Source organism: Diabrotica undecimpunctata, chromosome 6, assembly GCF_040954645.1.
Source record: "Diabrotica undecimpunctata isolate CICGRU chromosome 6, icDiaUnde3, whole genome shotgun sequence".
NCBI classification, from domain to species: Eukaryota; Metazoa; Arthropoda; class Insecta; order Coleoptera; family Chrysomelidae; genus Diabrotica; species Diabrotica undecimpunctata.
This window is the reverse complement of record NC_092808.1, coordinates 145,721,543-145,738,106: the sequence shown is the minus strand read 5'-3', so window position 1 is coordinate 145,738,106 and position 16,564 is coordinate 145,721,543. Positions and strand designations below refer to the sequence as shown.

General features: G+C 33.2%; 1 protein-coding gene across 3 annotated transcripts in view; it reads right to left on the bottom strand.

Annotated features, from left to right (window-relative positions):
- LOC140444042 (sushi, von Willebrand factor type A, EGF and pentraxin domain-containing protein 1-like) overlaps positions 1 to 16,564 on the bottom strand; it is a 47,318-nt gene that overhangs the window by 6,471 nt on the left and 24,283 nt on the right. For all 3 annotated transcript variants that reach the window (XM_072535640.1, XM_072535639.1, XM_072535641.1), the window contains 8 exons: positions 15,233 to 15,433; positions 9,728 to 9,946; positions 5,738 to 5,951; positions 5,261 to 5,507; positions 5,020 to 5,129; positions 3,945 to 4,117; positions 1,400 to 1,617; positions 969 to 1,161 (listed from right to left, as the gene is read on the bottom strand). In XM_072535640.1, coding sequence (XP_072391741.1) covers positions 969 to 1,161; positions 1,400 to 1,617; positions 3,945 to 4,117; positions 5,020 to 5,129; positions 5,261 to 5,507; positions 5,738 to 5,951; positions 9,728 to 9,946; positions 15,233 to 15,433 — 1,575 coding nt within the window. The remainder of the gene's footprint in view (positions 1 to 968; positions 1,162 to 1,399; positions 1,618 to 3,944; positions 4,118 to 5,019; positions 5,130 to 5,260; positions 5,508 to 5,737; positions 5,952 to 9,727; positions 9,947 to 15,232; positions 15,434 to 16,564) is intronic.

The window sequence follows — 16,564 nt, the reverse complement described above, 5'->3', positions numbered from 1 at the left end:
TGGCTATCTTCGGGCACTCTAGAAATATACTTTTTTCAATGGAATCCTTAATTAGTGAGAGCAGGATTTCCAACACATTTTTTGGGAGATTAAAGAAAATTTTTATGGATGGTCCATCAGTACTACACGAAGATTTGCTTTTGTTTGATACTATTGCACCGATAAGCACCGCTTTTAATGCTTTCTTTATATTATGTATACCATATCTCGAAAGATTCTAGTTTTTGAAGGACGGTGTCTGTTGTAGTCCATGCTTTTGCTCTGTAGAGCAGCACAAAAAATGCTTAGCGCTTTAATATTCTGATCTTTAGTATTAACTACTATTTCATGAACACAAAGCACACTTTTAATATAAATCCTTCATATTTGAGGTTTTGATTTACACCTCGGAAATCGTTCTCAGAATACAAGAAAATATATTACCATATAGTTAGTTTTGCTGATATTTGGACTTCAGCTTATATTGATCAGCATTGGTTTTTATTTGAATTGGGTTGTACTTAGTGAAAGACTACAAAGAATTTTAATAATTGTACAATACATGTTTCACACATTATTTTTCCTGTATAGTACAGCAAACAGCAATTGAAGTTTCGCTAAGCAGATTTTGAACAGCCCACTTTAAATTTTAACTGCATTGGTTAAGTAAATCATGGAAATGAAATAGTGGAGGGCTCAAATCTATCTGAAAAGGAATAGTTTCAAGCTTCACAGGTGAGTTAGTTAGGTACCTATTTCGTACGAATAAATATAATGTAATGAAACTAATTTGGTAAAATATGTGTAAAAAATTATTTAATTACACCATATGTCTCTTGGTGATAATATCATACCATTTCTGCGATAATATTACTTCAAAATATTTATTATACAACTAGAAAGTGTACGTTACTATACAACCGATTGTTCTGTGCCTAATATAGTATATAGCATTAGTCTAATTAACTAATTACAAAAAATATGCTTACTGCGGCAGTAGGGATCATAATGGCCTTCCCAACGAGATGCTTTGGTACATTTTCGTCCATTGACATAGTCCAAATTATTTAAAGTAAAGCCAGGATAACACGAATAGTATGCGATGTTTTTTACCAGATTGATATAGCCATTATATAAAGGTTTAGGTGCTTCGCAGCGTTTACAAAATGTTGAATGTTCGATCTAAAAAACAAAAAAAAGTTTCAAATTTCCAAATCTTTGATAGGCAACCATATTCTCATATCGTGACGAGGCAGTTTAACTTTTCTAGGATCAGATAATCAAAGCGACTAATAATGTAAAATGTAGTAGAATGTTAGAAGAGTACATAGGAAATGGTAATAAATTTTGACACAAAATGAATCTGGTAAATCCCTTCTTCTACAAAAAAAAAACTAAAAAAATAACATATCTCGCTTACCTGTACTTCTCCATGAATAAAATCTTGCATCACTGGCCAAGCGTATAAATTTCCGAAAAATAAACCATAGCACTCCTCGAAATGATTTAAAACTTCTTCTTGTGATAATGCTCGGTTCCAGACATCTACGTATGTTAGTTTTCCCACGAATGATTCGCTTTGGCTAAACTCTCCACCAAATGTATCCTGATCTTGTCCCAATATAAAACTTCCCTTGCCTTTAAAAAATCAAAAAAGTTGATCAATCAAAATATATACATACATAATTATAAATGCTTAGGGTATAATTAAAGATGGGTTTGGTAATAATGCTTCCTAAATTTGGATACAAAAAAACATTTTGATTGATTGAATAAAAATTACATTTTTGACTAATATTTGACGTTTCGACTACTCGTTTTCAAAAAAGACGATTTACAAATAGTGCGAAAAGCATAACCAACAAATTGTTAACCCGCTAACAACTATTATATTTCGTATCGTCGTATCTTATGTTGTTCATGTTTACGCCATTCACTACAATGCTTTTGTGTCGTCTACATTATTGTTCTGTTAAATATTTACCATGAATACCAGTTGAAGAGAAGGGGTGAGAGTAAAAAGCCTTGTCTCACTTTTCTTTTATATTTATTTTATGTGATATTTAGTTCTTGTTCAACTCTTATTACCGCCACTTGATTCCAGTATAGATTTGTAATTATTCGTATGTCTTTATCAGCCAATCCAGCTGTTTTCAATATTATTTGTTAGAGTTTTCTTTTTTTTTTTTAGATTTATGAGTTACTCTGTTTGCATGCCATTTGTACATTTCATATACCTACAGCTGTCGGAACGAACCATGGCCGGTGACAAACGAATATGGCTCTTTCTCAAGAAGTGCGGTAAATTTTTACTGTATTTTGAGAATTGTGATCGTGATCAGTCTGTTTAAAATATCCTAGCAGTAAACATCGAAATTCAGGTCCGTATACAGTTAGTGAAAGTAAAAGTAAATTGTATAAACAGATTTTAAACAGTGAAATACGTGGAAGTTGTTTCAACAAAAAAAATTTGTTTAATTTACTAATGTTTTTAATGTGTTTAAATATATGGATGAAGAAAAAACGTCTGGGGTACTGAACGTTCCATTAGATCAGATGTACGAAAGAGTGATCGCTGCAACAGGCGTTTCGGAAAGAAGTATTCGAAGAATTGTTACTGAGCAAAAGGATATAGAACGTGGTGCAAGTTCTTCTTCTAAATCGTCACCTAGACAACGAAGATAAAAGTTTGATAACTACTATGACACTGATAAAATAGTGCCTACAGTGCCGAATATTTTAAGAAAATTTAAAGAAACTGGATGTACAGGAGGCGAAGATTCTCTTCGATAAGTAATAAATAAAATCGACGGGATTTCGCTGGAGAAAGACGAAGAGGAACAGAAAAATATTATTGGAAAGACATGATATTCTTCACGTAAGAATAACTTTTTTACGTGCCATGAAATTGTACAGACAGTCAAATAAAATGATGGTAGGATATAACGACAATTCCAATGAAGGACGATTAATTATTGGTCATGCTGGTAGCAAGAAGGGCTTTATTCCCAACACTCAATTGATTTTTAAATCAAATTCAAATACCGGAGACTAGCATCACGAAATTAATTTTACGAATTACAAAAAATAGTTGGAAGAAAAATTAATTCTTAACCTACCTCCAAAGTTAGTCGTGGTTATTGAGAATGCGTCTTATCACAATGTTCAAAAAGATAAAGAACTTAAGTCTAATACTAGAAAAAAAATTATGATAGTATGGTTAAAGTCTAAGAATATTTATTTTGACATGAATACCTATGTTAAAACCTGATTTGTACAACATTATTAAACTCCATAAGCCAAAATTTAAAACGTTCGAGATAGATGAAATTTTAACTCAACATGGCAACAGTGTCTTACGATTACCATACTACCATCCAAATTTGAATCCCATCGAATTAGTTTGGGCATAACTGAAGCAATACACGGGACAAAGAAATTTGTCTTTTCATATTGGGAATGTTCAACAATTATGCGAAACTTTTTTTGACGAATTTAGTGTTGCAGTTTGGAAAAAACCTGATCACGCAAAAAAGTGGGAAGAAAATTCTTGGAAGAGATTATAAATTTAGGTGAAGACTCTTAATTGGTCATATTATTAAAAATTATTTTAATATCAATGTATTATTCGCAATAAAATTTTATCTCTTTTTTCTCAGAATGTACTTATCCACTTTTGCTCCTATTTACCAGAACCCAAATGGAATAAAATTCGTTTATTGTTCACAGCAAAATATAATTGCTGTTTTTTCTTAGAATGTTTAACTATTCTTATAATATTACAATTATTCGAATTTGCCTCTTCATAAACTGCTTCTAATATATCTACAAGATAAGTTTTACTTATTACATTATATTTAGGACAATTAAAAAACACAACGAAAAAGTATCAACTAATTCTGTAACAGAATCTATTTTGTTCTGTTTTTTTTTTTGTAAAAAATTATGTAATATGAAATACATACCTAATATATTACGTCCAGGAGAAAGATTACTGCCTGATTTCTTAAGTTTTCCATCTACAAAAACTTCATAGCTTCCATTTAACTGCGTCCAGGTGATGCAGAGATGGTGCCACGTTCCGTCATTCAAGTGAATATCAGTTACTACATATTTATTATTTACGTACAAAACTAGCCTTAAAAATGTATTAGAGAATAAAATTTATTATTAATTTAGTTTATAGTTAATTTAGAAAAATTTCTTCTTAGTGTAACGCGCAAAATTACCCGACCTATTTGGCTAATGGTGCGCATATGTTGGATACCTGTACGCAATAATAGAACTTAAAATTGATCTTTGAAAATGTATTTTATTGAACATAAATATTAAAGGTACAAAGAAATATACGGAAAAAGATAATAAACCAAGTTAAAGATATATTAAAAAAAATTTAAGCAACGCCGAAGTCACAAATATATCCTTCGGGACTATCTTCTCCTGTATACATGGCATGAGCCCATTGAGAAGATATCAAACACTTGTGCCAAACCTCGTCTTTTTTGCTACCATCACCACATTATACATAGAAGTAATTTTCATCTGACACGAGATTGTCCAACTCATCATTATCACACAGTTCACTTTCTGGAACATCTTCGGAGTTGCTATCTTCAAAAATCTTCCTTTTTGCACCTTTTTTCAATTTCGGGGTTTTCTCTTTACCCTTTTGTCCATTTTGATGTTTGTTTAAACAATATAACCTTTCTTTTGTTTTTTCAATTTCCTTCTTAAGTTTTTCTCTGTTAGGCGTTTCTGTTAATATCTGAGATTTTTGTTTATTTCCGTTTTTTCCGAAGTTTTTTTTTGGGGTGCTTTCGGAAGCTGTTATTTTGTACTGCTTATTTTCTCAGACACACAAACACACAAACAGCACACGATAAACACACATTTAACCGGTAAAGTATCTCCCGAAGTTCGTTTGTGTGATATATATCTGGCAGATGCTAATAGATAACGCGACAATTATACGACGCGCACCTTTAGCCGACTCTCCCTTACTTCCGACAATTTTTTAATTAGATAGAACTTTTAACTTACCCTGTATAATCAGTTAAAGTAAACGCATTGTCATCGTTTCTTGTTGCATAGGAGACGATGGTTCCATAATTAACCTCATCTAAAGTTTGTATCCAAAGACAAGTAGTTATCTGTAAACATAAGAGGAGAAATGTTAGACATTATGTAAATCTACAAATTAAAATGTGTATAAATCAAGAGTGGTTTACAACTACTACTAACTATTTATTAATAATAATTAAATATTCAGTATAATCCTTACCTCAGACAAGTCCTCTACAAATGGTTCTAGTTTTACATAATTATTTATACTGTATTGATTAAAGTTTAGCACATACGCCGTGCTTCTTTTAAACTCACAATGATTTCCAAAATATAAACTTGAACAGGTACAAGTGTAATTGGTTAATTGATTAATACAAGTTCCATTGTTGAAGCAAGGAGAATTTATACAGTAATTTATTCTCTCGTCACAGTTTTCGCCCAAATATCCTTCTGGACAAACGCACCTGCGAAAATAAATGTTTGTGATTATTTGGAACATAAGTTTTTTTGTAATGGACGAATTTCTTCGTAGTCGCTCGTTCGCGTACGAGCATGCCCGGTAAAATTTGAAGAAAGACATAAGCATTCACGCGAAAAAGAAAAAGAAGATTATACTAAAAACATTTAAGGAAATCTAGATTAAGCAAGACTTAGTTGCTCAAAATTTACAGAATATACAAACTTGAAAACTTACGAATAACTGTCTCTGGTTGCATTTTCTTCGGGAATGTTAACACATACTTTGGTAGCTGCACAAGGTCTATAATCGCAGGGCAAGAGATGACATCTTGAGCCTATAAATCCGTCTGTACACTTACAATAAAATTTGTTAATACATATCGCATTATTTTCGCAATAGTTTTCTTCGCAAGTGTTAACTCGTATTTCGCAAAATTCTCCCATAAATTCTAAAATAGTGGATGGAGTAGGTACATATGTATAAAAACATAATTTTAGTTAATACATTAAAGTGAAACTTGAGTAACTCGGAAACGTGTCTAACACGGAATCCAGGGCACGACAAATTGCATATTATAAAATCAATAATCTAACTTGGGTAATGCGAAATTCTGTCTATGCCTAAAAATTAATCTACGACCATACGATTCAGATTTAAACAGGTTTCACTAACTAGAGGCAGCCTTTCAATCACTTTTAATGGACGCGTTTACAAAGGAATCAGACTGCTCGACCGGAGCGACCGTCCACGATCGACCAACATTACTAGTCCATGAAAATTTATGCGCAGAGTCAGACTGATGGACCGTCCATCACTTATGACAATGACATTGACCACTGACATTTCAAAATTTGTAATTAACCTATAATATTTGGGCTTGCTTATGCGATAATAATTTTGAAATTTAACAGAATGGGATATAACACAAATAATTCTCCTTGTTGGTGTCTGTTTAAAAAAATGTACGTAAAATAATATTACAAAAATGTGGTTATGTTGCTACAGCCTCCTGATGTTTTGACGGTCGGTCGATGGAACACGATCGAGTAATGCGAGTTTAAAAATAAAAATAAAAAAGTTGGTTGATCGCCATCGGACGATTGGTCGTGGTCGGTCGATCAGTCTGATGTCTACTTAGACTATAAAAAAAATTGTGTCAATCGTTCGTTCGTTCGTTTCAATACTTTTCGTTGCCGTTTAAAAGAAATAACGAGCAACCGATTGATTGAGCTGAATCGACTGAAAACCCAGACCATTGCTTACGGTATTTCATATATCTCTTCATTCACCTTCACCTAAATTATTGGAATATCACGTTTATTTTTATCACCTAAATATATGTTATAGTTTATTCGTCTTCCGGGTTTGGACCGTGTCATTTGTGAGTGACCCAAAAGTGGGTTCATCTCGACGTTCCGCTACAATTGTATGTAGCTTCTTCAGGAGAACAAAAAAAGAAAAAGAAAACAAAAGACAGGAAGATGGGTAGTTAGCAACGGTAACTCAGTTACTCAATGCAACCAGAGGCGAATACTAACTACCAAGATGGGCGTTTGGTCACAGTAACTCAACTACTTAACGCAGCCAGAGGTGAAAACCAAATGCCAGGACAGGGATTCACGTCCAACAGCTCAGAACACTAATGCGTCGAGAGGCGGGGAGTGAATCCGACGATTACTCCGCTACCGCTCTATTTATAGTCGCGGTGACCTGTCGTGTCGGGACGTATCGGCACACTCCGTGGCGCGAACGTCAAGAAGCGCGCGCTGGCCAATCATGTGGCTGCATCGTGGTAGCGGGACCGGACGGCGGCTCTAGACTGAGATTCCAGATGGGAGACAAGTAGTATCCTTCCTCTCGATTGATATTATGTGGATTTTTTCGGATCTCTAGAGATTCGCGGATTTTCCTGGAATAAAATAAGGGGCTCTTAGAAATAATATGGGTTTTTTCGAACAATATGGAATGACCGGTTTCTTGGCAGTGTTCTGCAACTGCAGAATGGGAGAAAAGACCTGATCGAATGCATCTTTGATGCTCTTGAATCCGAGTTTGGACGGAACGACCAGTTTCGCCAATATACACTTGTCCACATGAACAAGGAATAGAATAGACACCACAGGAAGATAGGGGCGGTAATGGGTCCTTAAGAGAGGGTAGATATTGTGAGATTTTCTTGGGTGGTCGAAAAGTAGTCCTGATACCTTCTTTGCGAAGAATTTTGCCAATCCTATCAGTGACACTTCGAATATACGGAAGAAAAGCCACAGGAGTATTACCCGAAGATTCTGAATTTGTCGTCCTAGGGTGTAAAGGGGGATGTAGATGTCGGTGTGTAATATTTTGAATTGTGGACTTGGAGTAACCGTTGGCGACAAGGGTTTTTTGCAGATGGCCAAGTTCTTCTATAAGGTTGTCAGGTTCAGAAATCGAAATGGCCCGATGGATGAGAGAGTTGATCACAGAATTCTTTTGGGCAGGATGGTGGTGTGATGAAGCATGTAGGTAATGATTCGTGTGAGTCTTTTTTCTATAAACAGAGTGACCGAATCGGCCATTGGGCTTGGAGGTGACTAACACATCGAGAAAGGGAAGGGACCGATTATTTTCTACTTCCATTGTGAATTTTATACTCGGATGTTGTGAGTTTAGATTAAATGCCGAAAACCAAATGCCGATTTAGATCGGCATTTGGTTTTCACCTCTGGCTGCGTTAAGTAGTTGAGTTACTGTGACCAAACGCCCATCTTGGTAGTTAGTATTCGCCTCTGGTTGCGTTGAGTAACTGAGTTACCGTTGCTAACTACCCATCTTCCTGTCTTTTGTTTTCTTTTTCTTTTTTTGTTCTCCTGAAGAAGCTACATACAATTGTAGCGAAACGTCGAGATGAACCCACTTTTGGGTCACTCACAAATGACACGGTCCAAACCCGGAAGACGAATAAACTATAATTCTGACTCTGGCCGTGGAAGCCTACGTTTTCATTAAATATATGTTTTTTAATATTTAAGTTCGTACAGATTCTTAAGAAATTATTCGACAAGCTCGAACTTATTATGTTTTTGTTTTTAGGTTCTTTGATGTAACTCAAACATAATTATAAATTTATATAGAAATATGTGCTGCATCCAAATATAAATATTTATAGTCATTAATGGTTTTAGCTACCTACTAACTATTAACGACACAAGCGAAAGCAATGTCTGGGGCCCGATAGAATATTTTCCAATTCCAATACTCCCGGTCTGTAGCTAAGTTCCTAGTTCCTGCCTTGCACGCAATTCTTAATTCAATATTTAGTATTTTAATTTTTCAATCATTCAAACGAACGCTTTCAGCCGATCGGTCTTCATTGCAAGTGAGGAACGACTGAGGCACAGTATATTGCTTAAAAAGATATTGCTAAAGAATTCTTTTAGCATTAAACTGTGACCGAGGACTAAAAGTAATTAGGGTATTGGCTTTGGGATTTTGTTTTGGTTCGATCGGCGTCGTCAGCGGTCGATCAATCGATTTTTGTCACTGCACGATCGGATCGTTATGAACTAGCGGGATTCGGTCGTTCAATACTTCGAAGCGATTGAATCAAAACGAACGAATCAATCGCGATTGATACAATACTAGTAGTTTTTAGACGACCTCAGCCTCTGAACAGCTGACTAAGCGGTAGCGTTCAGACGCCTCCAGCTCAAGCAGCTGTCAAATTTTCTAAACGTATTTTAGTACCGCTGGATGAACTCAGCGGTTGCTTGGGCATGCGTGGTACGCATTAATGAGTTTTAAATTTTTTAAATTTTTAATTAAAAATTTCTATTGAACTAAAAAATGGATTTATAGAAATATTTCTGTAAATATTGAAGTTAGATTTGTCGAAACGTCAAGCGTGAAATGAAATGTTGAAACGAATGCATTCAGACGATTTTTGTCTGCTGGATCTAAGCCACTGGTTATAACCACTTGTGCTTAAGTCAGCCACTGAGGTCGTCTGAACGCACCCAATGCTCTGAGTGCGGTACGTGTTGTGTTATGTGTTATATGCGATATATCAGTTAGCATGTAGTTTTATTTGCTTTCTCTCTCTCTCTCTCTATCTCTCTCGTGCGATTCTCGTCTCGCCCTCACAACATAAAAGCTGCCTCTTTCTAGTTTCTAATATAAAATTAGATAAAAAATATTTTTAAATGAATATTAAATTTTAAATAAATCATTAATTATTAATCATACCTGGCGGGCACAAACAAAATAAATTCCCATTATCTTCGGAGTAGCAGACTCCATTATTTAAGCACGGTTTATTGCAACTATCGATGACATCTTCACATAATTTTCCACCGTATCCTTCCTTGCATGAGCAAGAGTACCCAGTATTGTTGTAGGAACACATACCACCATTATAACATGGTTGGGATTGGCAACCGTGTACGGTTTGCTCACAATAAGTACCTAAAATTCAAAGTCCAGTTTTAAAATATATGTATTATTGATTTATAAAAAATCTTCGTTAGAGTCTTTTTTATTATGGTGGTTGACTATATCGTTTAGAACGTTTTCGTATTGCCCTTTCTTCCCCCTGAAAATTCTCTTCTCTGCTCACCTAATATTTTCATACTGTTACATGTTTAACCGCGTTCTATCTTGTGAATTCTCGTATGTGCTTCGTTTTTTGCTAATTTATGGTTCTACACTCTTCGTTTCGTCGAACCAATCTGATTCCATCTAAACTTGTCAGATATTAAAACACCTTTAGCTGTTGTGTGCATGGCTTCTTTTTGTTTAGTCCTATCGTTAGGTTTTCATCGACTATTGTCGTTTATGTTTAAGATCGAAAAATCACAAAAATATTTTAAAATGTAACTAATACACACTTTACACTACATGATTTATCATGTGATTTGTCATATGATTTGGTCATAAAGTGAAATTTACATGTTTACACTGTGTGATTTGTCATATGATTTTGTCATAAGCACTGTCATGCGGCTCGTCATAGCTTGTCATAGGAGAATAGGACGGTACCTATTCCGCATGATAAAATCATATGATTTTCGGTAATAATAACACCAACATATTTAAATATCGTGCCTTATTCTTATGTCAATTCAGCGACATTCCCTTACCAAGAGACAACATTCTTTATTTATTTATTTATTTTTTGTTTGTTGCATTGATATTGAACCTATTATCTAATGTGTGCTATTGTCTATATGTGTGTATTATATATTTTTCTTTTATTATTTATTTAGTTTATTTTATTCTTAGTTTAGTGTTTTATAGTCTTCTTAGTCATACTTTTAGTTTAGTTTCTTTATTAATTATTTTAAATTTGGTATAATATCAACACTAAATTTGATATAGCCTGTCCACGATTTCTTCGCAAGAGCCACCTGCAAGCCCAAAGGCGTCTGATCTTTTTCTTCTTACTGCTATAATCTGTACGCAGTTGTTGCCGGCGTGTTATTATTAAAAGTCGGGAAGCCAATGCAATCAACGATTTATTTTCCATTATAATGGTTTCAAAATCTAATAGTTGATACCTATACTGTGTCTAATATCTCTATGACCATAAACAAAAAGAAAAATCAAGAAAACCTCACTCATTGTCACTCATATCATAAGTCATAACTTATCATGCAGTGTAAACACGATTTTTTAAAACATCATAGAAACGAGGAATCATAACAAATCTCATATGATATTGTCATATGATAAAATCATGTAATGTAAAGTCTACTTTACTTATCAATAATATTGTTACACCAAGCCCTTGCTACTCCACTGATCCACGATTCTAACGGCGTTTGATAAAAATCTACGATGTTCTGACGTCACGAGGAATCTAGAAACCTGTCGAACAATTCGACGTTCGAAGCGAGATCTAATGCCTCCAAGAGACTTCGATAGGTTTCCGGAAAGACGAGACAAACATACATCATCCAGACGTCAGTTACGAAGATCCAGCGCAAATTTTCGTACCGATTCGATCCAAGCGCCTTGCTTACATATTTATCCACACTTACATATTTTTCAGTAGCGCAGCGGTAACTATTCGGTGCCGTTAAAAATATAAAAAGCCATAATCACGTGGCAGTCCACGTCATCGGATACAGTCGGCACACGCCACATGCGCGAGGTTGGATCTTATGTGGCGTTTTCAATAACACCAGTGGTACATACAAAATTTTATTATTCATTTCACATAATATAAAAATTAAAATTGAGACGTTTTTAATTTTTAAATTGCGGAACCTACAAAATATATACACTTCATCTAATTTAGTTAACGATGTACGTCATCGGCGTCATAGCCTGTGACGTCACATGATACCAACACGAAATATTTAGGGTGTAGGTGTGTTCTTTTTTAGAATCACTTTACCGAGTACACTGGCATTACAGCCACTAGACATATTTTATTATATACGCGTAGAACTAATATTTAAAAGTTTCTATTAATGTTAACTTAAAGAAATACACAATATTATGTTTCATTTAATATGTATAAATGCATTATAAAGCGTTTTTATCAAGAACATTTGTTCGGAACACACTGTAACTGTAATTGAACGAAGGTAAAATTTTGGCATAAATTGGTAACACCTATTTGACAGTTGCGGTGTTGACACTTTTTGTACTTTATTATTTTAAATCTTAAAGTGAATACCTCTTGTTTTATATTTTTACCTATTTAATAAAATCTGTTCTTTTTAGAACAAAATTAGTGTGTTTTATTTCAAAAATGTCATGTAAGTATTTAAATAGTCGTTGTAAAGAGTATATTAATAATTATGTGACCTATTTGATTTAAAATGGATTCAGGATTTTTTTATACTTTGGCAACTATGTCAACTTCAATCTCTGACATATATAATGACGTAAATCGTTATCAAAATTAGATGGACCTCTCTAACACATTAAGCTAGAAGTGACAGAAAAAAAAGTGAGTCTGTGATTATTATACATAGAACTTGGAAAATTATTTATCGTAAAGCTAATTCTAGTTACGGATGTATAATTGGTTGGAGTTTAGAATACGCTAAATAGATATCCAATCAATGATGCGCATAAATATAATTTGACGCAGAAGGTCTCGATTTTGACATTACTTTCATAACGTCAATTGATAAAATAATTGTCATTCCAGGTTAGTATTATCAGACATTTTACAGTGAAAATTTAATTTTGTATTTATTGTCATAAAAATATTTTAAATATGCTGAGATATATCGAGAAAGAACAAAAACTAATATTAAAATTATTAAATTATTTTCAATTAGAAAAAGAGGGATTACGATCCTGCAACTGTCAAATTGAACTAAAATGACATGAAATAATTCTCGACATTCTTAAAATCCTATATTATGTCAAAATTAGTGACGCACTGAAAGAAGGGTTTGGGACAGACTGTATGTATATTTTTAGTAGTCTATGATAAACAAAGTGTTTGAAGTAGTCTATGAAAATTGTAGACATTTTGACGTTTGTTTGATTACATTATGTATTTGTCGGTTGGATTTATATTCAGTTATGGATTTACCACAAAAAATTCGAGAAAGTCTAATAAAGGCAATAGAAAATTTATTTCCGCTTTAATCCAGGCCATTATACGACAAAGCGTATAAAATATTGATTCAATGAAAATTGAAAAATAAAATAACTGACATAAATGAGACCATAATATTGGCTTACTTTCAGGAATTGGTATGTTAATTTTTCTTGTTTTTTATGTTTAGTTCACGTTTCTAATTTAATTATTTTAGTCCGAAAAGTATTCTCCGAATACCTTTGGAGGAAATTTCGTTCTATAACATTAGCTTTTTTCCTATACAACAGTGCGTTATAGGCCATAACGCTCGCTTATTATGCCCTAGGGTATAAAAAGTGTGTTTATGGTAACCGTATCCAAGGTAAAATAAACAAAAAATATGCAAGTGAAAAATAAACATAAATTGTAAATAAATTGTAAGTAAATAAATGTTATACAATTAATTAATTGTGTTTTTAGTGTTAGTGTTAAAAGACTGTAAATAAATTAAATTAAAAATTACAATAGTATCAAATATTTCAACCAACAGTGAGTTTATTGTTCCACAAAACAAAATCAGAACATTGTGAAAAATTTTAAAATCTGAAATGCTTATTTTAGATCTTAAAATAGGTTTACTAGTAGATGCTAATATAGGTTCCAAGAAGAATATATACCATTAAAAATTCGTGGATTCATTTTCATTAATTCTATCAAAGTGATCATGTTACATGATTTTGGGTCGAACATAGATGGTATCATTAGTTTCACCTTTATCATAATACTATAGTCTGCCAAATAAAAAATGACATTAGTCATCCAAAATCACGCGCCGTACGTGGTCAATACTATTCGAAATCACGTGTCAATCATGAATTCTCGGAAATTTTGAATTCGATCGTTGGTGGCGCGTTAGAAAATGTATGAAAATGTATCCTTGCTGGTCACTTTACATCGTAACAATAGAATATTAAATTTCTGCTTATAATAATAAAAATAATACATTAGATCTAGTTTATAAAATAAGTTTTTACTCTCATTAGAAGAGTGGGAGTCGACTATATACCTAAAGATCTAAAATACTACATTAGTATATTCTTTTTATTGCAGAATTAATATTTAGATATTTAATTATTTAATCTATCAATAGAAAGAGTACTCAAGTATCAACCGCAGATACTTGTTTGGTTTGTATGTACATAACGTCTTCTAAAAACATGCTAAAACGTGTTATTTGGACGACGTTATACATTGAGCCATGCATTACATGAATCATATTATTACAAGATTTTATCAAGATTCGAAGTTTATTTCTGAGAAAAATTTAATTCCCTTTCACTATGAAAATAACCGAGCTAGTCTATTTAATAACGAAATTAATCAATGTCCTGAAATTATGTCAAAATGTGTCTACACAGCAAAATAAAGACACACCAGATGAATCATCACCTAAAAAAACTATTGCTAAAACTAAGCAAAGAAAAAAATGCTTTTATTTTACAAGCGTCAATAAAAATTGAAAATTCTGCCAAACTGGAATACAAAGTAAATGTTTAACTTGTACGGCACGGAACAGAAATGATAAAAAGTTTGGTACTCGAAAAATATCGAATTTTAAATATTTTTGATGCTCTGATTTCAAAAATATCTTGTTTTTTTAAGTAGTTTTTTTGGAATCGACTGTAGAATATTAACTTCGCCCGAAAAGAAGTACACAAAGGCACCTGGAAATCACCAGACAGATTTACAGTAAATATGATAAATCATGTTATTGTAGACTCAAGACACCAATCGAATATAATAAACGTCTGCACCAGGAAAGGATCAAATGCAGATTCTGATCACTACCGGGTCGAAATCAGGGTAAGGGCCAGATAACTAGAAAATACATTAAAACATAAGTGAAGAGTGGGAAGGGTGCAGAAACATCATTAAAGAGGCAGCTGAAGAATTACTAGTCATGGAAAGTTAACAAAGAAGTACAAGAACAAATGACTGGTTTGACAATGAGTATCAGATTATAACAAAAGAAGAAACAGAGTTTATTTACTTATGCAACAGGGGCACAGAACTCGACAAGCAGAGGAGGAATATAATGACTACTTGAAGAAGAAAAAAAAAATCCTAGGCAGAAAATATACATACGATAAGTTTAGTGATCACGCGTATGACTCATTTTATTTTTTATTTGCTGGTGTCTAACTTACCAATGTAATTATCGAAGCAGTTGCATGTATATTCAAAATTATTTACAGTTACACAATTTCCATTTCTGCAAATACCACTTTTACATATTTCATCAGAAGTCGGTATACATTGTTCGATACCTGTTGAATTTATACCAGTGGTAGTGTACCCGATTGGACAGGGTATACAAGACAGCTGTCCAAAGTTTGGTTGGTAGTAACCTACAGAAAAGAATAATTACCTCCTTGAAACACATTATGCAACTTCATTTATTAACTTAAAGTATGCGAAAAAGATAATTTAAAACTAATTAAGTAAAAAATATATTTAGAATCGTTATTTAAAGTTTAATTATATTGTCTTCAATAAACATTCCCAAGTTTCTTAGTGCGTGGTAACAATTACTAGTGCGTGGTAACAATCCACTTTATTTTTATTCTCCGAGTGTTGTCCTTTTACTTTTTTCTTCCTAAATTAGTTTTTTCTCGACTGATTCTTTTAGTACATATTCGTAACTATACGTCATGTACCATAGCGATTATTCCCTTTATTTATAACATTAGTGTATTCGGTTTCTTTCTTTCTTTTCGTTTTCTTCTGGTCTTCTCTATTTTTTTGTTTTTTTATACATATATCATTTTCATATGGCAATAAATAAAAAATAACAAATTCCCTATCTTTTAAACAATATAAGGACTGTAAAATAAAGATGCTAAATAAAAAAATTACACTGAACGGCAAAAAAAGTGGCCACTCTATAAATTTCTAAAAATAAAAATTCATTGGAAATTTTATGCACTGTTTCATATTGCGTCTCAATTTAAATCTTTATTGCGATCTTGTATGCTTATTTTTGACAGTTTTGAGGTTTATATTATTGTTTTCTGTAGTCGCTGTTTATCTTCTTAGTTAAAAACATTTAATTAATCAGTAATTTAGTTTTTTAAACGTGTATGTATGCGAAACTTTGGGTATTCCGCGAACTACAGTACGGAGAGCTTTCCATCGCTTTATAGAGAACGGTACATACTCACATCGACATGGTTCCGGTCGTAGAAGAGTTACCTCGCAAAGTGATGATCGTTTTATTGTGACGGAACTTTCAAGAAATCGCCAATACACTGCAATTGCTGCAAGAAACAATGGCAAGAGGGCCGGCTATTGGAAGGCCAGCTATTGTTACCGAATTGCAACCCAGATAGTGTAGGAATCGAATAATTTTTGCTCGACAACATCAACACTGGGATATACAGGAGTGGAGCCGAATTCTCTTTATTGATGAATCGCGGTTCTGTTTGAAGTCTGTCGATGGCCAAGAGAGGGTTTGGAGACGGATAAATGAAGGATATAAG